General features: G+C 41.4%; 3 protein-coding genes across 7 annotated transcripts in view; 2 read left to right on the top strand and 1 right to left on the bottom strand.

The window, feature by feature from the left end:
- cebpb (CCAAT enhancer binding protein beta) overlaps positions 1 to 14,156 on the top strand; it is a 16,205-nt gene extending 2,049 nt beyond the window's left edge. Inside the window, exons 2-3 of one of the 2 annotated variants that reach the window (XR_013629824.1) lie at positions 4,576 to 4,646; positions 14,011 to 14,156. Coding sequence is in view for 1 of the 2 variants with exons in the window: in XM_058050506.2 (XP_057906489.2) it covers positions 505 to 1,389 (885 nt within the window). In the remaining variant the exon portion in view is untranslated. Of the gene's footprint in view, positions 1 to 216; positions 1,829 to 4,575; positions 4,647 to 14,010 lie in introns of those variants that run through there. The other variant, XM_058050506.2, reaches the window with a different exon arrangement.
- klhl12 (kelch-like family member 12) lies at positions 14,036 to 27,194 on the top strand. Of its 4 annotated transcripts, XM_058050499.2 has the most exons (13): positions 19,984 to 20,265; positions 20,364 to 20,472; positions 20,792 to 21,018; positions 21,090 to 21,243; positions 21,321 to 21,538; positions 22,027 to 22,176; positions 22,468 to 22,582; positions 22,661 to 22,767; positions 23,677 to 23,872; positions 25,155 to 25,313; positions 25,390 to 25,488; positions 25,560 to 25,746; positions 25,846 to 27,185. In XM_058050499.2, exons 2-13 carry the CDS (start codon positions 20,415 to 20,417, stop codon positions 25,970 to 25,972), a joined length of 1,797 nt encoding a protein of 598 aa, XP_057906482.2. In that variant the 5' UTR covers positions 19,984 to 20,265; positions 20,364 to 20,414; the 3' UTR covers positions 25,973 to 27,185. The 4 variants fall into 4 exon arrangements, with proteins under 4 accessions (XP_057906485.2, XP_057906481.2, XP_057906483.2 ...); XM_058050498.2 differs by having other exon boundaries at positions 19,982 to 20,265; positions 22,468 to 22,767; positions 25,846 to 27,194; XM_058050502.2 differs by lacking the exons at positions 19,984 to 20,265; positions 20,364 to 20,472 and adding an exon at positions 14,036 to 14,183 and having other exon boundaries at positions 22,468 to 22,767; positions 25,846 to 27,190.
- ptpn1 (protein tyrosine phosphatase non-receptor type 1) lies at positions 14,082 to 19,582 on the bottom strand. Its single transcript, XM_058050504.2, has 9 exons — positions 19,102 to 19,582; positions 18,477 to 18,567; positions 17,956 to 18,056; positions 17,067 to 17,165; positions 16,841 to 16,978; positions 16,542 to 16,751; positions 15,092 to 15,253; positions 14,859 to 15,013; positions 14,082 to 14,518 (listed from the first exon to the last, which is right to left on the bottom strand). The coding sequence occupies exons 1-9, from the start codon at positions 19,156 to 19,158 to the stop codon at positions 14,233 to 14,235; spliced, it is 1,299 nt and encodes a 432-aa protein (XP_057906487.2). The 5' UTR covers positions 19,159 to 19,582; the 3' UTR covers positions 14,082 to 14,232.

Here is a 27,194-nt window from a genome sequence, read left to right as displayed (position 1 = left end):
AGCATCTTAACAAAAATGTATACTATTTCACTGCATAGGGAAATTTTCCATGATTGTTCGGTTAAGCATTGAGAGGGCGTGGTCGGGCCAATTGTCAACAAGTGTTGCTGATTTTTATTTAGCAACAAAATAAACATATATGGAGGTTAAGTTTCACAGTAATCCTAATTTAATGTTGAATCAAAGCAAGTTTTTTCCCGAACAGTCTAATCCCAGGTTGAACGTAAGTAAAAGTGTTTCAAAGTACCTCCTTGTACACGTCCCACACCTGCCCTGCTAAGCCACGCCCCTCGTCTGCAATAAAACCCCCCCGTGACAGGAAGACCTGTCAATTCCTCCCAAATCCACAGCGAGCACAACTTGTTGGCAGTAGTTGAATAGCGCGGGGAAGCGGAGGAGCCTCAACAAGCAAAGCATTGCGACACTCGCGTAAAGTGGACCACAACCGACGTGGGCGCCTCACCAGCCCTCCATGCTCCTGCTATCCGGAGGGTGTTAAGATCCATGGAAGTGGCGGGTTTCTACGACGAGGGCGGCTTTGCTATTCACACGAGAGACAGCCTTGTAAATCCTATCGGCGGCGGCGGCGGCGGGGGCGGGGGAGCCTCGTACTGGAAGCTCGGCGACTCGATGACGGAGTTGGGCATCGAGGAGCGGGAGAGAGCGATCGACTTCAGCGTGTACCTGGATCCGGCCGTGCACTGCCCGCAGCTGGCGGGGCACACGCACCCTCAGCAGGGGGACGTCTTCTCCGACTTCTTAGCCGAGAACAAGCTCAAGAGAGTAGCCAACTTTAGGAACTACACGCTGCTCAACGAGCTGGAGGCGGCTCAGCGAGACAGCCCGCGGGACCCCAGGGGGCCGCCGTACGGGCTGGGGTACACCGACCTGCAGGACACGCGTGTGGAGAGCGTGCTCGCCTCGGAGCTGGTCCGCTACAGAGCCGCCGCCAACGTCCCCGACAGAGACGAACACCAGGACGTGAAGATGGACAACGGCTCGTCCGGCTTCGACATGCGGTCCTACCTCCAGTACCAGGCCACAAGTGGCAGCATGGGCAACATCTCCACGGCGTCCTCCACTTGCTCCAGCCCGCCCGGAACCCCGGCACCAGCAGGTCAAGGCAGGTCCCCTTCGCACGGTGCCAAGATCTCCGGGAAGGCGAAGAAGCGGCTGGACAAGGACAGTGAAGAATACCGGCTGAGGCGAGAGAGGAACAACCTCGCCGTGAGGAAGAGCCGAGATAAAGCCAAAATGCGCAACTTGGAGACGCAACACAAAGTGCTGGAACTGGCGGCGGAGAACGATCGTTTACAGAAGCGAGTGGAGCAGCTTTCAAGAGAGCTGGCCACCCTGCGCAACCTGCTGTCGGCCACAGGCCAGTGTTAAAAGGGACCCAGCCTCCACGGACTCTCATTTTTTTTAAAAGGGGGCACACCAAAAAAACGGTACGCCAAGACAGACATCGATCACCAGTTTACATAGACTTTGCAATGAGACTGAAGAAGTGGCTTGCACGGATTGCGCAATCCCTTACTGCTCTTTTTGGACATGTCACCTTAGCTTTATTATTCTCGTGTAATTGTGTATATGCAGTATTTGTGTGCTGGTTCGACATACATGAGAGTGAATTTATACATTTTGCGTAACTGGAGCAGCCGCCGGTTGTCAAGGGAAGAGTTGTGCTGCAGTGAAATGATGCAACTCTTCGTAATAGTATTGGCAATGGATGAAATAAGTCGAATTATTTAATATTGATACGGTGAAATGCTTTAATTGTACTTGATATTTTATGGAATTAAAACAGTTTCTACTTTTGACTAAACAATTTCATTTGCATGTCTTTTATTTTGGGTTGTTTTGAAGAAAATGCGGGCTGCAGCACTGTGTGTGTGAGAGGTCATGTCTGCCATTACACAATGACCCACAGTTTTAAAGGCGACCGGGACATGTCAAACACACACCTTTTAAACCAGGTTTAATAAATGCACCGAGGTTACAGACGACTTAAAAAAAAACTTTACACTGGTATGATTTGTTATTTATAGCATTTTCATACAGTGAGAGGTTCTTCTGTGCTGAATAAATTCATAATCTGATACGTTGTGCAATGTTTTTGTGGTCAGTGTGTAATACGAAAGCATATCCAATTATTTCAAACTGTTTTGTTGCATTCTTGCAAAGAATGGCAAGACACTGACTCTTGATTACCAGTGTGAGTCCCCCCCCCCCCCTGTTTTCCACTTTGATTTGGCACAAATGTACTCAGATCTTTCAAGATTAAGCTGAAGTGATACTGCTGAGAGCAGCACGTATAAGAGACTCGGCACGCAGCACAGAAATGTTAGCTTTATCTGCAGCACACGGCTCTGTCAATAGTCTGCTGGGTCCACTGGCCGACAGAGTGGTTCAAGGTTGCGCGCAAATTAATCAGCAACTAACCTCCTCACCACCACCACCACCACCCCAGGTCATGCTTCAGCAGCCGAGACTTGCCGCAACTCGGTGTTGTCACTCCACATACCCCTAATCCTCTGCAAACCTTGTCTAACCCTTGAGTGGAAAAAGCTTAGCAGTAAAGGAAGACTTTAAAACATGGGAGGTGGCAATTGGTTTGCTGTGGAATTCAGCAATCGTTTTGAGTGTGCGCACAAAACGATATCTGTCACGAGCAAGAAAAGCAAGCAAGGCGCAGACAGAAGATAAAGCTGCAGGGCCACGGTGGGATGTGGAGGTGATCCGTGACAATTTTCGGGTGGGGAGTGTTTGCAACTTCAAACTAGCAGAGAGGAAAAACCACCTCTGCTAGTTTTTCAAGAGAGGGCACTTTAAAGCTTTAAAAGACTTTAGCAGTTGCATTCAAGTCTCCAAATAAAGCCTTGGTTATTTATTCATTTACTTGCAAGGGATTTTGGAATATCACTTTGATTTCTACTCTGCGTTTGAACAGTAAGGCTTTGAGCGATTGGGCAATACTGCTTAGATTGTTACACCCACATTTAAAGAAACCATTGTTATCCAGCATGAACTGTATTGGAATGAGAGCTGCCTCCGGGCTTGGCCAAACTAACATGAACAACATGATTTTAAGTAAAACAGATTTTAAGTAAAACAATGTTTTAATGTAAGATGCGGCTCTGTAACTGATGAAAAAAGTGTTTTTAAGATTGACACAAGAAAACATTACAATGATGCAACGGGTCTCCTGTAGCTCACTTATCTACATGGATGTCAATGGGAAAGAATTTGGCAATCCAAAAAAAAAATAGTTCAACATCATCGTTTTAAAAGGAGATATAGATTTGGTGTTTGGCTCAAATTCAAACATTTAAGGAATTTTGTTCTGTGACATATGTTCCATCGGAGCCCTAATGCCGTCTTTCCTTGCCTGTTGCTCAAATGCTGACAGGAGACAGGGAAATTCCCACACAAGATGACCTTTTTTAAACATTAAGCCCAGCCTCCTCTCCGCTTTTTACCGTCAGTGGGCAGTGTTTGTCCGTAACCTCATTGTTGCATCACAAGCCATCACAAGCCAAATGGCCTCCCAAAAACTCCTCTGACAATGCAGTGCAAAAAAAAGCACACAGACACTCTGATGCTATAACCGTTGTGAAACTGAAATTTTCTTTTCAGGCAAGTCAGCATTTCTCTACGGACATATTCTAAACGGTTTCCTCCTAAGTAATAGTCAAAGAACAAATTAATTTTTACATTTAACTCAAAATTGAAGAGATCATCCCTCCATCTATTCATTTTCTTCTGCTTATTCAAAAGCCCAGAAATCCCGGTCCTTAGCCACCTAGCCACCTCAGCAGTATATAGATATAATCCCTGCAGTGTGTACTATAGGCCAGTCCAGGGTGTACCCCACCTCTCGCCTGAAGACAGCTGGGATAGGCTCCAGCATGCCCGCGACCCTCGTGAGAATAAGCGGTACAGAAAATGGATGGATGCATAAAACACCATAGTTTGGAGTAGCCTTTTATTGTGGCCAGTCTAAGACACACCAGCAGTTATCATGCTGTCTAATCAGCATTTTGATGGATGGGTTATCTCAGCTATGGAAAAAGGCTCACTAACACAGATTTGTGAAAAATATTTGGGAGAAATTGACCTTTTGTGTACATAAAAAAGTTTTAGATTTTTGACTTTAGTTTTTTGACTTCAGTTCATGAACAAAAACAAAAGTGTTGTGTTGATATTATTGTAGAGTGTATATGTGTTTGCTCATATCCCAAAATGCGTGAAGACATGACACATGTATCCTATTGTTGTATGAAATTTTCCAATATCTAAAAAAAAACTTGACCTTTAGCTATGCACAGTATGGTGAACCATCGCCTTCATTTTATAGAACTTGTAATGAGACGTATCGGCTTTTAGAACAACTGAATACCGACAACATTTAGTTTTTCTATTTTGCATTTGTAATGAAAATCAATATAGAACATCTGCATGCTTTTCCACATCCTAAAAGAAATGCTGAACAATTGAATCCAAACATTTACTGTGATCACCTTTATAGGCAAATAATGAGCTGTATGTGATTTGCTGTTTTATGTTTGATTACAGATGCAAAATGAAAGGAGCACCGGACATCCTGAACATGGGTTGTAACGGGAAGCTAGACCGCCTGAGCTACGGTAAACGGCCATGAACATGATCTGTCTTGAAGTTTCAACATCTCTATCTACTTCTGCTATTTTGCTGTAGAGAACACAAAACTGAGGAGCAGAAGTGACTTGCGGTCACTACACAGCGAGCACCTCTGCCCGGTTATTGTGTAACATGAGGCCATCTTTGAAAAATGAACGTTATCTCAAATATTAAAGACTCCCAACGGTGTGTTTAGGGCTGTCAAAAAGAACATGTTAACGGCAGAAGCTAACTTATTTTATTAATTACGTGAAAGTTTTTAGTGTAATTAACACAAGTATACCGTGGGTCAGACGTCGTACACACAGTGGAGCGTCCACATTGTCTCATGACAAGAACGCAAGATGCATTCAGCGACACCCCAAACATCACAAAAACGATTTAATAATGCGTCTGTGTGTGGAACTAAACAAGAATATAAAGAAAAAACATGAACGAATGTTCTTATCATTCACTATTATGCTCTTTCTTTCTTTTGTATTGTGTTGTAGACTCCTATAGAGCAGCTACACACAATAATCCGCACAGAAAACTTCCAGAATTCCAACTTCCTTTCCAATTTCCTTGGATTTGTACTTCCCCCATTTTAATTTATTCCACCCACGGCCCGCCTCCGGGCACGCCCACTGCGCTGTGATTGGCCACACACCCAAAGTGCTTCCTATCTACAATGAACCCCACTTTTTAATATAGTGGGTATAAGAGTTGGTAATAAATGAATAAGTCTTTGGGGAGAAATGTAGGCAACTTACTTTATGGAAGGAAATATTTATTATAAACAATTTAATTATATCTCATCGTTTGCCTATGTCACAGCTAGCAATCGGTAAAGGGTGATGATGTAATGATAATTCAAGGTGTGTTGCATTTCTTCGTGGCTTCTTCCCCTTGGTTCTAGGTTTTAAGGGGTAATGTCAGCTGGCAAGGTAAGAGACCCATGTGATAGTGTCACTATCGAAATTGTTCGATATTGATCAGTGGCCAATCGATTGGACCATCCCTGGTAAATAACATAAAGTGAGTTAATGATGGCAAATCTTGTGATTCATTTTTTTGTCAATTGCCCGCTCTTAGTGAAACCTAACGAGAGTTAAGTGACTTGAGTGAATGCACCGTCATCAACATGAGTAGGATTTTACAAAAAAATGTGAATATTCTCACAAGGTGTGGTCCCTTCCAATGAATAAAACATCCAACCTCAGCAGAAGGCCGTCTCACCACATATGAGTCAACAAAACGCTGATTTTTTCAAAGCTACTGAAAGCTTAGATTGTTGCTCTGTTCCTCAAAGTGCTCCTGCAAAACTTTCCTAGATTACCAGATGCACTGTTTTCTTAAATGAACATCCTGTTTTATTTTGACACGCAAAAGTCACCGATTATGAATATTATTGAAGTGAAAATCAGCCTTGAGTGAGGTGGTTCACTGCAAATCATACAGTATAGTCAGTCAGATAGTGACATGGCTAAATTTATAGCTATTGTAGCTATCTATCAATACATATACTAGGGATGCTCAGTAATATCGGGCCACCAATAAAATCATCACAATATCACCATAAAAACATGATATCTGTAGACATCGGTATCAGATTTTTTTTTTCCCGAAAATGAAAACTGGTATTAAAAAATGCTGAATAGATGGACATTAATGTTGACCAGAATGACCCCCCAATACAAGCCCACCTCCTTTGTGCTGTCCACAGGCTCATGTGTTCTGGATGCTCTGACTGCAATGAAGTCGGCTCGCTCCTCATGTTAGCTTCTGGAATGCTAGCTCTTAGCCATTCAGTAAAGCACAAGTTGAAGGTCTTGAAGGTTTTTGCCAGTAATATTGGAAGCCATCTGCAGATGCCGTGTGATGGTTACTGCGCTGCAGTCGGCACCAGTAAGGACCTTCATTTGGGTCAAGGATCCCAATCGGATCCTACGGTTCAGTGAAGGTTTAATGTTTTTGTGTTTACCACTTGACTTTTTGGTTCCGTAATGCTCAGGATTTTTCCAAAAATGTAGAATGACTACCTTACTGCGTCCAACCTCAGCAGCAATGGCACGCTGCGAGAGGCCTTTTTTAGCTTTAGCTTTAGCCATCAGCAGGGCCTTTGAATGCCTGACAGAAAATTTGAATTTTTAGCAGATTTTGACTTTTATAGCGTGTGGTCTTAAACTATTTAAACTATCTTAAACTAACCTATTTAATTTCTTGTTTTTTGTTTGTTTTTTTTATTTAAAGGGGAACTGTACTTTTAAAAAATTCATTCATAGCTAACAGGCGTCATTTTGACACTAAAGCCCTCACAAAAAAAAACAGTGTACCATTTACATAACTGACTTAACTGACTGTATATTAACCAAGCAAAGCGATATTATTATTGTAGCAGCTAACATGAAAAACTATTTACTATATCTACGGACTAACACGACGCGTCGCTAATCGCTAGCCTCAGCGTCATTCACAGACGGAACAGTGGACATCTAGCTCTAAATTTCGCTACAAAGACTCAACAAGATGCTCGTTTGCGGTCAGCATTTTTTAACCTGAGGACTGTGCTGGAAGACGCAGCCATCCCAAGTAGAGCGGACATTGTAGATGTTGTCCATGCTGTTGTTGTTGATGGAACTAGCATAAGTATCAATGCACCCTAGGAAAGAAGTTTGGGTAGTGTTTTAAATAATGAAAATACGGCAACTATTACATGTCATCATCAGTGTACGTGTTAAGGCATGATCAAAGCATGTATATCAAACCATGCAATGTTGTTAGAGGTTTTTTTCAGAGTGCTTTATAGTGTGTCGATGTAGTAGAAGCAGCCATGTGTGTTGTTTTGTGACCGCTTCCAAAGCAAAAGGGCGTTTCAGTGACGAGGACAACCCTCCCACACATACAGTACGCTTGTCTATGTGACCGTGCTCACGTTGCCTGCATCTTACCTTTCACCTCATTGCTGACTGTGACCATGTCATTGACAAGCCTGCGTGCGTTTCTCTCCAAGAATCTCTGGCATGTTTTACGTGATTGTACTGAAAACCGCAACCACGCGTTGTCCATTTACGCCTGTTTTTCCAATCACAAACACATCACCAACAACCCAAAAGAACACAGTGCTGACATCTGTGGTGAGGCAGGCTGGCTGGGTGGGTGGCTTTGTTTACATGCGGCCCACCAACGTCATCGCTCCTTTCTGCAGTCTGCAAGAGGAAGGATGCGGGAACCTCAAAGCGAACCTTGGGGGAAGCACCATCTTAAAGCTCTTCGTATTGATGCGGCGACCTACATGCATGAGCGTAATCTATAACAACATCACCGCCAAGTGACACCGTCTTATATCTGTCACTGGTGGTCTCTCCTCAGCTCAGGCGAGCGTGAATGGAACAGGAACTTCGTACTTGTGATCTGTTTGCGAGGAAAACAACATCACTCTTTCTCCGGCTGTGTGAAAAACAATCCTCCATTTCACTTTGGAGATTTTATGCAAAGAGTTGGTCAGTATTAATAACGTTTGACTTCAATAGCTGCACAGGTTTGAGCCCGACCTGACCTCTAGGATGACTCTAGAAGGTCACAAGATAAAGTTAGGTGATTGAATGGAATGATTAATGACATCTCGGTCATACTTTTGTATTGTATTGTATTTTTTTCTCATTTGCATCTACTTAAATAGCTGTTTGATCTATGGGATTTTACAACGAATGTGTGTAAAAGATTACCTTTTATAGGGCAAAAATATCAAGGTAGCAAGCCATGTTATTATTGCACACTGATCTAACATTATTACACTTACAGTAATAATAGTAGTTTTTGTATATTAACAATAGTGAAGATTTCTGCAATGAGAAAAAATTGGGATTCATTTTAGTCATCCATCATTCATTCATTCATTTTCTACCGCTTTTTCCTCACAAGGGTCGCGGGGGTGCTGGAGCCTATCCCAGCTGTCTTTGGGCGAGAGGCGGGGTACACCCTGGACTGGTGGCCAGCCAATCACAGGGCACATAGACAAACAACCATTCACACTCACATTCATACCTATGGACAATTTGGAGTCGCTAATTAACCTAGCATGTTTTTGGAATGTGGGAGGAAACCGGAGTACCCGGAGAAAACCCATGCATGCACGGGGAGAACATGCAAACTCCACACAGAGATGGCCGAGGGTGGAATTGAACCCTGGTCTCCTCGCTGTGAGGTCTGCGCGCTAACCACTCGACCGCCATGCCGCACAGTCATCCATCAATCCATCCATTTTCTATACAACTTATCCTTACAAGAGTTGCTGGTATACTGGTGCCTATCCCAGCTGTCTTCGGCCGAGAGGCGGGGTACACCCTGGACCGGTCACCAGCCAATCACAGGGCACATATAGACAAACAACCATTCACACTCACATTCATACCTATGGACAATTTGGAGTCGCTAATTAACCTAGCATGTTTTTGGAATGTGGGATTATTGTAGACATTGTAGATCGCTTACGCAGTGGTACATTATTGGATAGTAGGTTGTTGTTGTTTGCTTTGTGCAGGATTTTAGCTCTTTCAAAATGTACCAGATCAGGGAATTTTGATATTTGTGAGTTTGGGAATCAAGGGTTTGTGTGCTTGGCATTGTGGATTATCCTAAATGCCGTTTTTTTGTCATACAGTGTTTGTGATTGAAGTACACTTTTGTAGTATATCTCCACACAATAACTCTATTAGATATCATAATGTTCATATTGGAATGTTGTTTTTCTTGTAAATGTTTAAAAAATGAACATTCACAGAAAAAGGCTAGCACCGAAGATGATAGACTGTTAACTTTACTGTGTTCACACAAATGTTGTGGTGTTTTTTTGTACACTGTTTTCTCATGGCTTTCAATCCATCATAGCTGGACTGTTCAGGTTTTCATGGATGACATTTCTCATCCAAACTATGACGCTTCGCGAAGGTTTGCGCTCCCTGAGTACTTCTCCAGCTTGTTAATATTTTTGGGCGCCTGGAGCAGATTCATTGGATTTAATTTATTCAGCACAGGAAAATTTGCCTCAGTTTTTGTGCATTTCAGTTAATTAATAACAACAAATGAGGTACTGATGTATCTCAAAAGACGAGCAAAATTTGTAGGTCAAACCACCATTTGTTCCATTTCTTAAAGGGGACCTATTACGCTCATATTTGTATTGAGTTGTGGACTCCTATAGAGCAGCTACACACAATAACACATCAATTTTACAGAATATGCACCCATTCCAGCCGTATTTCCTTTGATTTGTGCTTCCTGCCAAAATGGGCTGTTTTCATTTATTCCACCCACGCCCCGCCTCTGGGCATGCCCACTCCGCTATGATTGGTGCTTCCTAACTATGAACCATATAAGGAAGTCCGCCCCCTGGGTGACACCAAGCCCTTCTTTTAGTGCTCACTTCCAAATGCGCAAACCTCATTATCGAAAACTCTGGCATCGTTTAACGTGAGAATACAACATTTTAACTACATTTATAGGTCAGAAAAGTGGAAAAAGCATAATAGGTCCACTTTAAGTTAAAATCAATAGAAATCATAACAAAGGAAAGTTTTGAAAATAAAACACACACATAGTAAGTCATTTTTTTTGTAACACAAATACACATAATTATACTTGCAAAGCATACTTCTTCTTAGAAATACCTTAGAATACCAGCAAACTGGTATGCAGTTTGTAGGAAGTGATGAAATTCTGAAATTGAACTGATATCTTGGTTTGAACGCCAATCAGTACTAAACGATATTAGTGCGTCTGTACATAAGAAACGCTTAATGCAAGATTGTCCGAGTAAAGTACACATAATCCACACAGTTACTCATCAACACTTACTGTTATTGTCTTTTTGAAATGTCGAAATGTGGTAAGGGGCATGAAGACACATGCCACACATGACAGTGAACTCACACGTACTTCCTGGTATAATTGTGCTTCCTCCACCTTACTGCGCGTGGTGACTCACACGGTTTGCAGAGTCACACTTGGAAAGGCTCCCATTGCATACAGGAATTTCCTGATCCCGCCTTGGCTTCCTACGAAAAAGGAAAAAAAAAAAGACTTCATAATAGAGACTGATCCCACCCACCCAGCTGGCCAGCTATTGGGAAGTTCCAGGTTAATAACTAAACGTGGGACACACAGAGGAGGAGTCAGCGGGGTCTTTATGGTCGATCAAGACTATCTGTAAAGCCTGTTCACGTTCATAATCCAGCTGTTAACAACAGTGGTCTCTTGGGAATATATTCTTCCAAAAACAAAAGATGTTAGCCAAAATCTATGCTAAGGTGACAGCGAGTTCACTAAAAACGTGTTTTTCCAGTTGAAACAAGCGCAGCTTTCAAATGATTTCCAGTCCCCCGGTCACACCTTGATTGTAGTTTTCCTATTGCAGATAAGTTCAGCCTGTACAATCTTGCATGCTTGACGTCAGCAGAGGGGTGGTGGAGAGTGCTATTACTCACTATGTTTGAGTTGCATTCCTGTACAGCACGTACCAGAGCCTGCCCCTTATTTCTTAAACAGGAAGTTGTAAAGACAGTTGCCAAATCTCTTGCACCCCTACCAGAGAATGGGGATCCACTGCAAGCACAGCCAGTGAGCATTCTCTACGCCAATGGAACTTGACCTCTGTCGTTCTGTTTGATGTCAGGTGATAGGCCTACGTGTAGTTTTTACTTAGCGAAATTTATTTACTTCAAATATGAAGAAATAGTCATTGAAATGACCGCGTTAGTTCTTCCGGCTAGGGAACTCGTAAATAAACAGAAGTGCTTAAGCAAACCCGGAAACAATAGTCAACAAGGAAGGATGGGCAGCGTTCAAACTTAATGAAACTTGTGTGGCTCAACAGAGTCACCTTGTGGTTGTTGTACAAAACGCCAATGTAATTCATACGCTTGCATTTGTTTAGCGCAGGGGTGTGCAAAGTGCGACACAGGGCCATTTGTGGTCCGCGTTTGGGGTTTTTTTCCTCCCTTGGCACAGTGTAAAAATATAATTTAACAAGAAAACTCAAATAAAAAAGGCAAAGAATTTGTAGTAATTCAACAAGAAAACAATTTTACAAGAATAATTATGTATGTCATTATTGTAGCATAACATTCAAATATACGTTTTAAAAGGTTTGTTATTTTTCAATGTCGCACAGTGAAAAGTAAAACATATAAAGGAAATTAAGTTAGGGGAAAAGTCTATTATAGGAAAAAAGCCATATTATCAAAAGAAAATGTACGCAATTTATTCCAGAAGTAAGACTGGTGGCCAGCCAATCACAGGGCACATATAGACAAACAACCATTCACACTCACATTCATACCTATGGACAATTTGGAGTTGCCAAAACCTAGCATGTTTTTGGAATGTGGGAGGAAACCGGAGTCCTTGGAAAAGATTCAAACCCTGACACTCTAGCCAACATGCTAACCACTTGGCTAAACATGGACTGCCTTTTTTTACCCCACAAAAAAAGATTTCTTTTAATGCCTTTGTAACATGAATGCCCAATGACGGTGAAGTTCTGTAGCATATTTCTTTATTTGAAAAGGCAAACAAACCAAATAAAAAAAATACACTTTCAAAACTCAGCATATAAAACAGGGAGAACTTGAGACGCTGAGATTTATTTGAATCCCTTGATCAAGCAGAACCAACACAAAAAAATTCCGCACACTAAAAACCTGATTTAAGATATACTGTACATACATATAGTATCTAGTAAGAGTGTATCCTTCAATAGGACATTTATACATTCTTAACAAAAGGTATACAGCTGTCCAACTCATTTTGTTGAATGATAGCAGCATAACTAATCTCACTTTAGAAGAGACCTGAAGAAGAACAAATGCAGCATGCTAAAAAAAAAAAAAAACTTATATAATTGAAAACAATATGTCCAGCTCAGGGCAATGACATCCTACCTCTACAGTGTATTGTTTTCATCCCTACATGTGCTGGTGTTTGCTTTGTTCATAATCCCTGCTTCCTTTTCGATAGGAAAAGGCGACACAATATGATGTGTTTGTATTGCTGCCGAATAATTGGCTCTTAGCTACTTTTAACGTGTTTGTATCCAGCATCACTCAGCTGAGACGAGCCAAAAGTTACAACCACAAAACTCTTAATAGTCACAAAAGTTGACATTTAGACAACTGAAATATCACCATATTAGACTATTTTAACCTCCCATGGAAATACTGTATTTGTATTGTTGATTTACCAGGGAGAGAATATGCCGAGGGAATAAATAACCAGGAGAAGTCCTGGTTTGAATCAAATTTGTTACATTAACATTTCTTAATAGGTTTTCACTCAAGCATCAGTGGAACTACACTTGCAAAATCGTACACCGATACACACACACACACACACACACACGTGCTGTGTGAGGCCAAGTCATTAGTCTGCTTCAGCTTGCCATGGACCGCTAATGGGGTCTGATAATCAGTGGCCACCCTAGAATTCAGCTCTTATCTTCTGGGCTCAGGGGGGCACTTCCCTCCCACTTTTACATGCTTTAACTTACTGTCGTGGCACTAAAGATGGACGTTTCTTTCTTTATGGTATTCGGTATGTTGAGGCAATCTGGCACTTGATTTGAACCAATTTGGGTAAGTAAAATCGGAGATACATGCCATTGAAAAATAAACACTATGGATCATAAGAAGCCTGGTGTGGATTCAGGTACAGTGCATTCTGGTGGCTCAGATTATAAGCAAAAAGAGTCGAACATAACACCCCTACACTACTAATATGGTGTTCCCAAAGTTTAATACGCTAATTTTTGAATGCTATTTTAATTTCACTGCCTTAATCATTTGAATTACTACCATACTATCCATGTTTGTAATTTGTGTGGCTACATTTACGGGACTGACACGTTCCTCGAACCTGCAGAGATCATCACAAGAATCTTCTTACAATGGAATTCTTAGTTGTAGGTGAAATTAAATTTGGTTGCAGTTGTTACAATATAGAGATATAGTGATAACATCAATCTTGGATAACATTTTGGTCTTTTTTTAATCTGAAATATCGGGGATTCATTCATTCATTTTCTACTGCTTTTTCCTCACGAGGGTCACGGGGGTGCTGGAGCCTATCCCAGCTGTCTTCGGGCGAGAGGCGGGGTACACCCTGGACTGGTCGCCAGCCAACAACCATTCACACTCACATTCATACTTATGGACAATTTGGAGTCGCCAATTAACCTAGCACCGGGAGAACATGCATATCGGGGATTATTATTATTATTATTATATTATATTGAGTGGTTCTGATATTAACTGTCAAGTGTAGCCTTTTTAGATTTCTCTATGCACTCTTAACACTGTTGCCTCTTTGTGTGTTTAGGTTGACATATGTATCTGGGACGTGACATCTTGAAAAGGCCCTGAGCTTCCAAGACTAAAAGAACATTTAAGTGGATGATAACGACTGGCTGCCTGCTATTTCCGTGAATCTGGTGAATTTGGAGAAGTTCAAGCAGTCCACTCACTGGCAGTCTGAGATGCTTGTTTGACCAGGTTAGTCCACTTTGCACCAACACTGGAGATAGAGACAGACGGACAGACATCAGTGGTAAATGGCTCGATAGCAGACGTAAGCAGTGAGTGCCAGCGCTGTGCATAAGCACATGTTGGCAAGTAGTGGTGACCAATTCTCAGGAGCTGGAGATATTTCCGCTGTCTGCTCAAGTGTCTCCATCACATCATGTTGCTCCTGCTGTAGCTGGGCATTGGTTTCAGATTTGGAGGTTGGATCTTGGACTTTCATGTGAGAATTGTGCTGATCAGCACCATCAGGAGGAGACTGGGGGGCAACAACGGTTCTTCTCCGAAGCTCTGAGTCTCGAGATGACCTGTATGAGGAGAGCAGTGTAATAAATAGTCGATGGGTAGCCGTGTAAGGGCATAAAGAACTACACTGTCCAGAACTAAACTTTCAAACACCATGTTGAGCCTGTCTGAAGAGTGACGGTGGCAACACTATGGTAAAGGACAGCCTGAAAGAGCTGCCGGGATGGCGGCAGGGATTTTTATCAACTTCCTTAAAAAAAAAAAGAAGATTTAACTCCAAAAATCTTTTCTTATGAGTCATGTTATAACTTGTGATCTGAACCACTTCCTGTTTACAGAATTGATTTCATTTGACGGTGAGATTTTAGACACTATGAACGAGTACAGGCCAGTATTATTTACCCCAGATTGTGGATTTCAATCAGTTGGACAAGCTGATCATTCTCAGGAATTGATTCAATTTTGCCATTATGAAGGTCTCTTGGAGGGAGTAGGGGAGGCGGAGGGGTGAACTCAGAAGGATCGTCCTCCTCATTTGAAAACTCTCTCCATGAATCCTAATAAGGGAGACACGTTACACATCATGAGTACATAATGTTGTCAACAAATAAATACTTAGTCTTTAAAGCACTTGCCTGCAAAGACATATCCCCCTTGATGTATTTAGCACCTTCAATGACAGCCAGGTAAGAGAAGCGAAGTTGATCTGCAGTCTGAATTAAGCCCATGCGATGCCGTCGCATCTCCAGTAGAACATCGCGGATACGTACTGAGGACGGGTCCTTGCGAATGGACATCTACATTGGCAGGAAACAACATAGTGTTTGACCTACAGTAATAGTGACAATAATGGTTATATACATAAATACAGGCCGGCATGTAACATAAACATATATAATACTTTGACATGATGTTGTATGACATCCCCATCAGCGGTGTAGTGCATCAACAGTGACTTATCCCCCACTTCATCACCAGAGCACAGTTCTGGTTAGTTGGAGAGTACAGAGTTTGGCTTCACAAAACAATATGCATTTAAAAGAGTAATACATATGAATCACAAAAATACCTCCTCAAAAAAGTCACTGTTGACGCACTACACTGCTATCCCTTTAAACTTAAAGTGAAAGACTAACATGAAAAACAAAACACTTAAAGGGGACTCATTATGCTAATTTTTCAGCCCTTTGAGTTGTGGACTCTACCCACGATACCCAGCACACAAGGCTTTATAGTACTTCCAGAATCTGCACCTATTCAGCTGTATTAATTTGGATTTCGTGGTTCCCTCGAAAACTGTCTGTTTTAATGTATTCCACCAACGGCCCGCCTCCAGCACACCCACTCCACTGTGGTTGGTCATACTAGCGAGTACTTAAAAGGAGTTCCGATTTGTAGCACTTGCTAGCTCACGGTATAGGAATTGATAATAAACGGCGATTTATGTTTTTAAAATGTTGGCTTTTAAGATACAGCCATATGTATTGGATCCCAAATCCGATCCTGAAGTAGAGACTGGACAGTCCGAAGTTTCTCAAGAAAAGATGGGGCAAAAATTGTAAACAAATGTGGCTTCCCCGTACGAGGCATTGCTAGAAAGTAAACAGAGGAGCAGCGCTTAGGGGAGGGCAGAGTAGAGAGTGGGCCCCTCTGTGACATCACAAAGAGGCAGTTTTACCACGCCTTTTGAAACCAAGCATTTCGAGGGGCTCACTTTCAAGTGTGCAAACCTCATTATTTGAAGGGATCGTTTAACACTGCATTCTAATTATATTTATAGGTCAGAAAAGTGGAAAAAGCATAAAAGGTCCCCTTTAATGTTCCAACATTTTGGAACTGTTGAGTACGACCTATATTGGTGATTTTTGTTGGTAAACGACAAGAGATTATCATCCCATGTCCACATCTGTCAGTGTAAACAAAGAAGTCAGTCTGTGGTTGGGTGATTCAAGCTGTTGATGTTTGAGTGCAACTCAACAATTTTGATTGGCGAAGATGAGAACATCAGCTAAATTGTGGGATTGGACAAAGTTTCTTTAATGAAATGTCAAATGTAAACTAAAGTGCTATAGTCTCAGTACAAACCAATAAGAGGCATGTGTCCACAAGGCAAAAGGTTCCAGATCGTCCAATGCCAGCGCTGCAGTGCACCACCACTGGCCCCTGGTCCAAATTCATACAACCCGACTCTTGTACTTTGAACAGGAAATTAAGGAAGGAGGCTGGAGACTCTGGCACCCCAAAGTCAGGCCAGGTTGTGTAGTGAAAATGTAAAATTTCACGTCTCTCCAGCGTCTATAACGGGAGAGATAAATCCACAGTTAAAAAAAAACAGGAAGGACAAATCTCCCATTTTCAATAAGATTTGCTCATGCACAACTTACAGATAGATTTTCCAGCTCTAGATGACGAACTGTGTAATAAGATTGAATGTCTTCGGAAACGAAGGTAAGCTTGAAGTTGGTATCTTCAAAGACAGCATCTCCCTCTTCTCTGTGTGGCCAATATTGGGCGCATTTAACCTAAAAAAAAAAAAAACAAGAATTGTTCAAATTGCATTAGGACAGAAATCAGTAACGAGGAACATTGAGTGAGAGAACCACTGCTTACTGATCCTTTCTCTATGACTCTGTTCAGCATTACCACACCACGACTTCGCTGCTCCCACACCATCTCCCAGAAGTGCCCACATGTGTTTGGTAAGGGTCCCTGAAACAAAAATTGGTCCATTATAATACAAGACAACACATAGGTTTCGGTACATGAGATGAATTGAGATCTATCAGTCTGGAAAAGGTTAAAAAGCCATTTTTAAATCTTTGGGACTCCAGCGAACTATAGTGAGAGCCATTATCCAGAAATGGTGACAACATGGAACAGTGGTGAACCTCCCTAGGAGCCTACTTCATACAAAGTTGGCTGAATCACCTCTTGAATGGAAGCTAGTAGGGTTTAGCTTAGTTTAGCACGCTAAGTGGTTGTGTGTCTGCGCGACTGGGGCTTGATGTGTATATTTTCACCATGTTGTGTTTTAACGTTTTAATGTAAGGAACGTTTTACAATGTCCGATGAAGACGTGAAGATTCTGTGTGCAAAAAAAAATACGAGAATCATGTTCATTTTTGAACGCAGCTCATCTTAGATGTGAATACACATTTTTCACACACATGGAACACACTTCTGTGACCGTCCCTCAAAATAAGAGCACCGTTTACCCCATGTCACAATTGACAAAGTTTATAGGTAATCAAAGCAGCTGATATCATTCACAATTCAGTTCAATATGGCAATAAAGATGATTCCACGTAATTCCTCAATAGACTAAGTACCGGCAATATGTCCTTCAAAATAACGTGTAGTAGACACACACTTCATATATGACGTCTAGTTAATATGTGCTAAAGAAGACAAAAGACAATGATGTCATATATACAAATACGTAGTGATCTGGTAAGAAATTATGATTTAAAATATACAATAAAAATCAGACAGTGTTTACCTGAGTTAGGATATAGTTCCTCTGCGCCTCTTCAACAGATATCAGGCTGGCGTTGATGTAGTCATTGGCACTCTGCTGCAGACATATTCTACTGTGGTCAACTGGGGAGAAAAACAGTAATAATTTAATACTATAAAGAGAGAACAGTCTCCCTAAAATGAGGTTACATTGCATATGTATGTATGTACAAGTATATGTATGTACAATAGTCAATTATTCTCTATAAAATGTGTTTTGTGTTCATATTTGTGGGAGTCTGGAACAAATTAATTGGACTGACATTATTTCTTATGGGAAAATTTATTCCGTTTTCTTATACTGTATTTCGGTCATCACCTGACCTTTTGAATTAGTTTAATGACAAAACCTGAGGTTCCGCCGTCCTTGAGATATGGAGGAACCTTGACTTATCACTCAGACAAGCCATCCTATTAATGTGTCAGCAATCTATAATATGTCCCAGGCCATCTTACTGTCACTTTAATATCCCGTATTATCTATCACAGTTCAGTGAAACTTACATGGGCTGACATCCCGGTAGCGGTTCCGATTCTTGTTTTCCGGTAATTTGGCAACCTTACAGGGGAGTTCGCAGGACTGCTGACGAATCTCCTGGAAGAGAATTGAAACTCGACAGGTTACCATTATGATGACAGATGCAACATGGAAGGTGCATAATGGCTGGGCATACAATTAATTAACACAACGGTTATGTCAATGTGTCAAGTTTTGTCCTATTCATGAACATTTACATGTAAATATGCTGGAATCAAATGCTAAATTATATCTGTAGTCCCTGGCAGGTCAATGACAATGACAATAAAATAATGAACAATAACACACATGCCAACAACCAATAATGTCAAATATAAACCATTAGCATACAATTAATGATCACAGATCTGATTCTTCATAAGCCATTGTTTGAGATTTATGTTAAATATATTAAAGGAAGTAGAGTGAACGACTTCTGTACGCTATTAAAATAAGCAATGGTTTGAAGCGTGGACTTTGAAAGTGACATAGTAGGAGCACTTCGAGTGAGAGCCTGACTGCAAATACGCCAAAAGCGTAAAAGGTACACTTATTTCATTTCCACCATCATGTGTTCTAAAAGTAAGAGGTTTGAAAAAAAACTATACCAACCTGATAAATGGCGCTCCAGATCCCGTTATCGTCGATTTCCTGAAACTCAGCTTCCATTGCTGACAGTCCAGCTGTCCGCTCCTTCTTCTCCTACGGTGAACAAACCTCACCTCGCTTTAACTGCGATGTTTTTCAACACTTAAAAGTGTCTCAAAAGGCGGACAGGATCCCCGCCGCTGTTGACTAATCCTCAGTAGAGCAACATAGATGACTTCGATTAGAAATCGGCCTGCTGTTAGCGGAAACAAGCCGCAGGCTCCTCCTACGCGGTGTTGCTAGCTGCCGTCTTTGGTGGCAAAGAATATACATTCACATATACAATGTGGTTGTAAGTTCCCCGGAATAAAAGACGGAGTTTTAAAAGTTACAAATCGAGACGGCTAACTTTGAACGAGTGGAACAGTCACTTTACCATTTGTATGGCAGACGTGTGAACACACCAGCGTGTGCGCGCACGGAAAGCATCTTATTACTGCGTGGCGACGCCGTTTGGGGGAGCGCGGACGTACACATGCGTAGTGGGGTGTTCTCGCGATAGAAAACTGGATTCCTTTTATTGACTCGAGTTCTCACTTCGAGTCAGTTGATTGCGCAGAAACTCGCACATGCTCAAAAGGTTTCGGCAGACTCGTTAATCTTAGACATATATGCCACATCGAGCGCTGAGTCGTACGTCAACGTCGCCGCCATATTGGATAGGTCAAGGATGCGCTAAATACAAGCAAATGTACTTACTTTTTTAAAGTCTCTTTAAAAAATAAATATAAGTTGATTGGTTTGCTTTTTAATTTAGTCGCCGTAGCAGGTGGGAGTAAGTGAACAAGTTAACGGGAGTACCCATGAGCTCCGTTTCAGTAAGCAAAAAACACTCGTGAGTTTTGAACGTGTCGTTCATGACTCGCACACCCATAGTGTGTTTACTTCGAGCCAGTGAAGCCTCACTGAGGACTACAGGTCTTTAAAATGGTCGAGGTGAAATGAAATTTCCAGAGATGGAAATTTGAGGATGTGCATTTTGTGATGTGCCAACATGGACTGATTGTAGTTCAAAGGCTTTCTCCAGGCCGTCTTACAGCAACAACTGGAACAAGAGACTTTGACGCTAAGGCTAGCTAGCAAAGCAACTTAGCTTGACTCTTTGAATCACCTTTAACCCAACGACAGGTATTATGTACACTTTTAACAAGCTGCCGTGTGTGTCTAGCTTCATGTGTTGTCCTTTTCTGGCCATCGGCTGACTTTCTATGGCTGTATTTCTTTAGCTGTTGTCTAGCGTCGGCGTTAGCCTTCAGCTGTCTGTTCGCTGCTAGCTGATGTGTAGCTATAGTTATTGCCTCCCAGTGGTGGAAAAAGTATTCAAATCTTTTAACGGTAAGTTGCATGCTCAATGTAATAAAGCAAAGAAAATTACAATTTTTATTTATTTTTTCTTGAGGAAAAAAAACAATCAAGAGCAACGTATAATAAAATGATATATACACATAGATGTGTATGCTCAAACCTATGAAGTAAATATTAATGACTGCTAGGTATTTGGTTGCATTGTAAACAAATACTTTGTAAACTTTACAAGGATATACAGGCACCTTAAAAGAATATGAAGATGGAGCCAACTGGCTTTCAAGCATATAATATGCAGTGTTGTATGTAAGTCGTTTCTCAAGTAAGAATGTCATCCATTGTCATTTAGATTCCTGGAGTGGTTTGAGAGCCCTGAGAGACTCTCAAGTCAGCATGGCTCCCAAGGACATCATGACCAATTCCCACGCCAAGTCCATCCTCAATGCCATGAACTCTCTCCGCAAGAGCAACACACTCTGCGATATAACTTTAAGGGTGGAAAACACTGATTTTCCAGCTCACCGAATTGTCTTAGCTGCCTGCAGTGACTATTTCTGTGCCATGTTCACCAGTGAGGTAAAACAAAAAAGATCATCATGAAGCCTGTTTTGCAATCTCATATATGAGACCCGTTTATTGTTTGTTAGCTTGCAGAAAAGGGGAAATCATTTGTGGACATTCAGGGGCTCACTGGATCAACAATGGAGATCTTGTTGGACTTTGTGTACACAGAGACGGTGCTAGTTACTGTGGAGAATGTGCAAGAACTGCTACCTGCAGCGTGCTTGCTTCAGCTTAAAGGTTGGTGTTGGCGTGCTTCAGGTGAAATAATCTCGTCTAAATAAATGACTAGTTCACTCGTGTTTTTCTTTCTTCAGGGGTGAAAAGAGCATGTTGTGATTTTTTGGAGAGCCAGCTGGATCCGTCAAACTGTCTGGGCATCCGTGACTTTGCTGAAACTCACAATTGTCTCGACTTGATGCAAGCCGCTGAGCTCTTTTCCCAAAAGCATTTCTCAGAGGTGGTTCAGCATGAGGAGTTCATGCTGCTGAGCCAGACGGAAGTAGAAAAGCTCATAAAATGCGATGAAATCCAGGTGAGAAAACTAATTTTAATTACTGCATATGTCATAGCCACAGTTGCTGGAAACATCAAAACCAGTCTGGAAGACTTGTGGTAGATTTCCTTTTGGTGCTTAGTATGTCTGAATGCCTTCCAATGATGAGGCTTTTGTTTTGATTGTCATATCTCGTATGTCAGAGACCGAGACTGGTCTCAGCCTATCCCCCTCACTGTTGCATATTATTACCGATTGCGCTCACAATGAAACTGCAGCAAAGAAAACACAAAGTTAAGTGGTCAGGAAATTCCTCCCATAACCACATGCCTCGCTTTGTAACAACACGGTTATTATCATACACTGATTTATAGAACGGCTCACTCAAGACAGTCCAGCTTGTCTTGTGTCTTATGAAAAATAAACCAGACCCAACTTGTAAGTCAGATTTTCTGACTTACACAAGCCCCGAGTTGAGTTGTGTTTGAGACCCCCCGTCTTATACTGTATGTGTGCTTTGGTTGCAGGTGGATTCTGAGGAGCCTGTATTTGAAGCCGTGCTAAACTGGGTCAAACACAACCGAAAAGAGAGAGAGCCTTATTTGCCTGACATGCTAGAGTTCGTCCGAATGCCATTGCTGACCCCCCGCTACATTACAGATGTCATTGATGCTGAGGTGAGACTCGCCACGGATTCCTCTCTGAGGGGTTTGCAGTGACTTGCGGTCAGGGAAGGCAGGTGAGGCAGAGTCTCATGATGGGGAAAAAAAACTCCCATAGAAAGGAAAAGACAGTGTTTTGTTGGAGTATTTGAAAACAAAATAACAGTTAATTAACAATTAAATTCTTCTTATTATTTTTTTTTAATCCAAATGTGTCAGTGCCTTACTAGCTATCAACCTCGCTGCACGTCACTGTGTATTTGTCATAGTGGCTGTCACAGTCAAGCCCACTTTGGCATGTTTTAGCCTCTTATACACTGCAGCCTACCATGCCGAGACCTTGTCGATGAAGCAAAGAAATTCCACCTAAGACCAGAGCTGAGGAGCGAGATGCAAGGCCCACGCACACAAGCTAGATTAGGTAGCTGTCTTGGCTTTAGCTTTGGTAGCATCTTGTTTGTCATCCACACTGCCGTTGACATCAAAAATCCTTTTTCAGGTGCGAAAGAAGTCCTTTTGGTCATCGGTGGCTTTGGCAGCCAGCAATCGCCAATTGACATAGTAGAGAAATATGATCCAAAAACTCAAGAGTGGAGCTTTCTTCCAGTAAGTACTGTACATAATTGAAACAGCTGTATATAAATGTCCCCTCTCTTTTGTCATACCCAGTCACATCCACATAAGCAGTCCCAGAGGATTGAGCAACAGTTTGCTGTCACACTGTTGTTATAAAAGCCGATACATTCAATGACAGTTAACTTTAGTTACGAAACAAAACACAAAGATACTGCAAGCATTATAGTGTACCATGTTCGATGTTCGATAGTTAGCACTTTGTAGGCAGCCGCCTATCCATGACATAAAAGAGCTTTAAAATCCATCCAACGCAAGATAGTTTCTGTGATCAGAGGTCATACAGATAGAGTTTATGTGCCACAACATTATCACTACAGTACTTGAAGCATTTTACAGATAAGATGATCATGCTATGCTTATGGAGGTATTCATTCATTTTCATTTTCTACCACTTATCCTCACGAAGGTCGCGGGGGTGCTGGAGCCTATCCCCGCGATAGGCTGTCTTCAGGCGAGAGGCGGAGTACACCCTGGACTGGTGGCCAGCCAATCACAGGGCACATATAGACAAACAACCATTCACACTCACATTACAATTACAATACTGATACTGAGTTCAAGTCATGCTAGATACTTTGTGGAAGAGTCGGGATGCTCCAATTAGGGTTTTATGCTGCCGATTCCAATACCAATCATCCATGAGTGTGATCGGCCAATACAGATCACATGGATTATCTATACTTATGTATTTATAATGAGTGCTGTTGGGCCGTACCACGCTTAGATAATTCCAAGGGCCCCTGGAGAATAGCTGTCCATTCCTGCTAAGGTACTCTTCGTCTTTCATTCATGTTTGTGCTCCTCAGCTGCAGTTATCTAGCATTTAAAAGAATCTTTTCTTGTCGCTTTATATCACTAATGACTAAATGGTTTTTGCAGAACATTGCAAGGAAAAGGCGCTACGTTGCCACAGTGTCTCTCCACGATCGAGTGTATGTGATTGGAGGTTATGACGGACGGTCAAGGCTCAGCTCTGTGGAGTGTCTGGACTACACGGCAGACGAAGATGGTGTTTGGTATACCGTTGCTACCATGAATGTGCGGCGTGGCCTGGCCGGGGCAACGACACTTGGAGGTGAGCTTTTGTATGCATATGTCTGGTAATAATGACTGTGACTGGCATAAACATTAGTTTTTTCTGATAATAATGATCTTGAAAACGATATTGCCTGGATTTCGGCACTCAAGTAAAGATTTAAGCAAACCTTAAATCTGACATGATGCAACAGTGGGTTTGTTTGTTTTGTTGGTTCAAATGCGCAGAGAGGTTTGTATTACTACATTACTCTCTTCTATGCCACCACAGGGAACTTATGCATATGCCTAGATGAAATTTTGTTATTGTCGATAAGTGATGTTATTGACAAAAAAAATGTTTGACTATTTTTTTTCATTAATTATATAGCATAATAATGAGTATATCATATCAAAAGCAATAAACTTTAATTTCTCAAGAGTGTTTAACATCGTAATTAGAATGTCAATAGCTTTTAAATAAAATAGCCTATGTTATTGTTATTGCTTTATTAACTCATTCAATCATAGCCATTTTTCCGCTCAGTACCGCATTTTTGACGATTTTTCAAGGCACGCAGAATATTGTATTGTAGGGATATATAAACATGGTACCCGCTAAAAAAAAGATTAACGGTATACTCTCATCTAAAATTCTTATCAGAATTTTTTTTAGTAATCAGAAGTAGAACATAGCAAAATTTAAGTTTTCAAAAAAAGGGAGAAAAACAGCTTTATGACAAGATACATTTTTCACTTTTATACAAATTTAGCCACACATAGTATTTAACCAAAATATCTACTATTATGCCACAACATAACGCAAAAAAAATTGATTGAAACTTACTGGAAAAAAAATGTCCACATTCTTACTGTCGTCTTAGCCATAAATACACATTGTCCACCCACTGACTGTTCTTCAGAACAAGAACGCCATTTGCAAAACAAAACAAGAGTGTCATTAAAAAAAAAAAATCTTCCATATGCAGTTAGGTTTGCATGGGTGACTACATCTTCCTTAATCACAAGCACAGGCATTACAGTTTGTTGAATACTTTGTACCAATGTGTGCATCCTACCTGGACTAAAAATACTGCCACATCCACATCACCCCTGCCTGTTGTTGTGATCACTTGGGTTCTGCATGCTGAATTTGGCCCTGCTGGTTAGTATTGCTGGCGCCGAGACCTGACTTGTATCAGAGTGTCAGTATAATCTGATCCTCGTTTTGTTTTTTTACTGGTCTCGGAACAATATCAATATCGGATCGGGATACCCCTTGCCAGATATCTGCAAGGAAGCCAACTATCAAGCATGTGTAATCCATTTTTGATTTTTTTCAGACATGATATATGTTGCCGGAGGATTCGATGGTAGCAGACGCCACACAAGCATGGAACGATATGACCCCAATATCGACCAGTGGAGCATGCTGGGAGATATGCAGACAGCTAGAGAAGGTGCTGGTTTGGTGGTGGCCAGTGGATTGATATACTGTCTTGGTATGGACACTCATTTTTTTTCTGTCGTTAGAAGCATCGCATATTAATGTAAATTGGACATAATATTTCCTCAAAGGTGGATATGACGGACTTAATATTCTGAATTCAGTGGAGCGGTATGACCCCCACACAGGCCACTGGACCAGTGTCACCCCGATGGCCACAAAGCGCTCGGGTAGGTTCCCGGGATGCAATTTGCGGTTGCGTCGTGTGTCAGTAACTCCGGCTATTTCCTGTTTGTTTCAGGGGCTGGTGTGGCTTTGCTCAATGACCACATCTATGTAGTTGGAGGCTTTGATGGTGTTTCACACCTCGACTCCGTTGAGGTCTACAACATCAGGACAGACTATTGGACCACAGTGGCCAGTATGACCACGCCTCGGTGCTACGTAGGAGCGACTGTCCTTAGAGGGCGCCTTTATGCCATCGCCGGGTAAGGATGACTCCTGAATCTTGTCATTCATTTAAATGTAAAAATCATTTTAATAACATTTAATCTGACACCTTTTATTGTATTTTTTTGTCTTCCTAGATACGACGGGAACTCTCTCCTCAGCAGTATCGAATGTTACGACCCTGTTATTGATTCCTGGGAGGTGGTTACCTCCATGGTGACGCAGCGGTGTGACGCAGGAGTCTGTGTCCTCCGAGAAAAGTGACCTCTGCCCGAGAACTAAACGAACCACAAGCGAGCTTGAAGGATAGGCAGCTAGACTTTGATACAATGCCACTTAAAAGGGAGCCAACAATGGCAGATGCTGGTTTGTTCATCAGTGTGCTCAAGGGAACTTGTAAAAACAAACCCCCCCTCATTCGTCACACCCTTTGCCACGCATACTGCTACAGAAATAAAGCTTGGCTGTGGTTTGACCACCGAAGAGCCGATCATCATTTGCATGACTCTCTTTAGTGGCAATGTCGATATCTGTGAGATTTTTTTATTTTATTTTTATTTTTTTTTGAATTTGTCTTCCAAGTGCAATATATTTGTACACATCAGAACATATAAACAATGGAGTTGCTGCTATGCGCCTTATGACTCTGGCTACATCGTGAACATTCATGTTGCCTTGTTAATGGTCCATTTACTGCTTGTTCAGCATTTGCCAGGTATTTGCGATTATCTTTATAAGAACTGCTTTGAGAATCTCCATAATAAAACGTTTTCATTCACGTTAGAGATGAATATTGTTTTAAGATAACTGAATTATACCAGTTACGTTATTTTCTTGAAAACAACAAACATCTGAGGTGCATGCACATTTGTTTCCTGCGCAAGCATTTCAATTTAAATATGTGACTTCACTCTTTGCTTGGAAAAGTGAATAAACACATAATTGACACTTATTAACATCTTAATATGCCTGAATGACTGTTTAGCTCATTTGACATGTTGCCTGCCAACTCATTGACGATGACACGCTGTTACCGCTATAGCATGAAAATAGCAACAAAAAAAATACAGTTAGCATTTAGGAATTACAACCAATTAATGCTGAATGCCTCAATGTATTTGGACATTGTTGTCATGATTTCCATGAAAATAATTTGCAGTTGGTAACACCCTAAGCGCTAAATTCTGAGTTTTGATGCTGGCAATGCTTTGCTAAGCTTTTCGCTGATTGTTGCTTGTGAGCCTTGGGTCTTCAGCAAGAAAAAATATTAACAACAATGGCTTTTATAGAGATGAATTATAGTTTTACACTCAGAAAACAATGTGAAATAATTATAAATGACAATTGGATGTTAAATATTGTTGATGTGGACTTTTGATTCTATCCTTCCGTGAAAATAAAATGCCAAAATTTGTAGTCGTTCGGTTTGTTATGGTTTAAAAAGATGATTCGTGCTTTTTGGGGGAAATTTTGTGCTTTTCAAACT

The sequence above is a fragment of the Doryrhamphus excisus genome, linkage group LG15 (assembly GCF_037039965.1).
Source record: "Doryrhamphus excisus strain RoL-2023G ecotype Guam linkage group LG15, RoL_Dexc_Guam_v1.1, whole genome shotgun sequence".
Classification (NCBI taxonomy): Eukaryota; Metazoa; Chordata; class Actinopteri; order Syngnathiformes; family Syngnathidae; genus Doryrhamphus; species Doryrhamphus excisus.
This window is presented reverse-complemented; position numbering and strand designations above follow the sequence as displayed.

What these genes read in the sequence shown, in the direction of transcription:
- klhl12 (XM_058050498.2), top strand. Translation starts at nt 20,415, where the DNA reads ATGTGTAGCTATAGTTATTGCCTCCCAGTGGTGGAAAAAGTATTCAAA. An exon ending in GTGCCATGTTCACCAGTGAG is followed by an intron (nt 21,019 to 21,089) that starts GTAAAACAAAAA and finishes ATTGTTTGTTAG; the next exon opens with CTTGCAGAAAAGGGGAAATC. An exon ending in GTGCTTGCTTCAGCTTAAAG is followed by an intron (nt 21,244 to 21,320) that starts GTTGGTGTTGGC and finishes TTCTTTCTTCAG; the next exon opens with GGGTGAAAAGAGCATGTTGT.
- ptpn1 (XM_058050504.2), bottom strand. Translation starts at nt 19,158, where the DNA reads ATGGAAGCTGAGTTTCAGGAAATCGACGATAACGGGATCTGGAGCGCC. An exon ending in CTACCGGGATGTCAGCCCAT is followed by an intron (nt 18,057 to 18,476) that starts GTAAGTTTCACT and finishes TTTTCTCCCCAG; the next exon opens with TTGACCACAGTAGAATATGT. An exon ending in ATTGAAATCCACAATCTGGG is followed by an intron (nt 14,519 to 14,858) that starts GTAAATAATACT and finishes CTCCTCATACAG; the next exon opens with GTCATCTCGAGACTCAGAGC.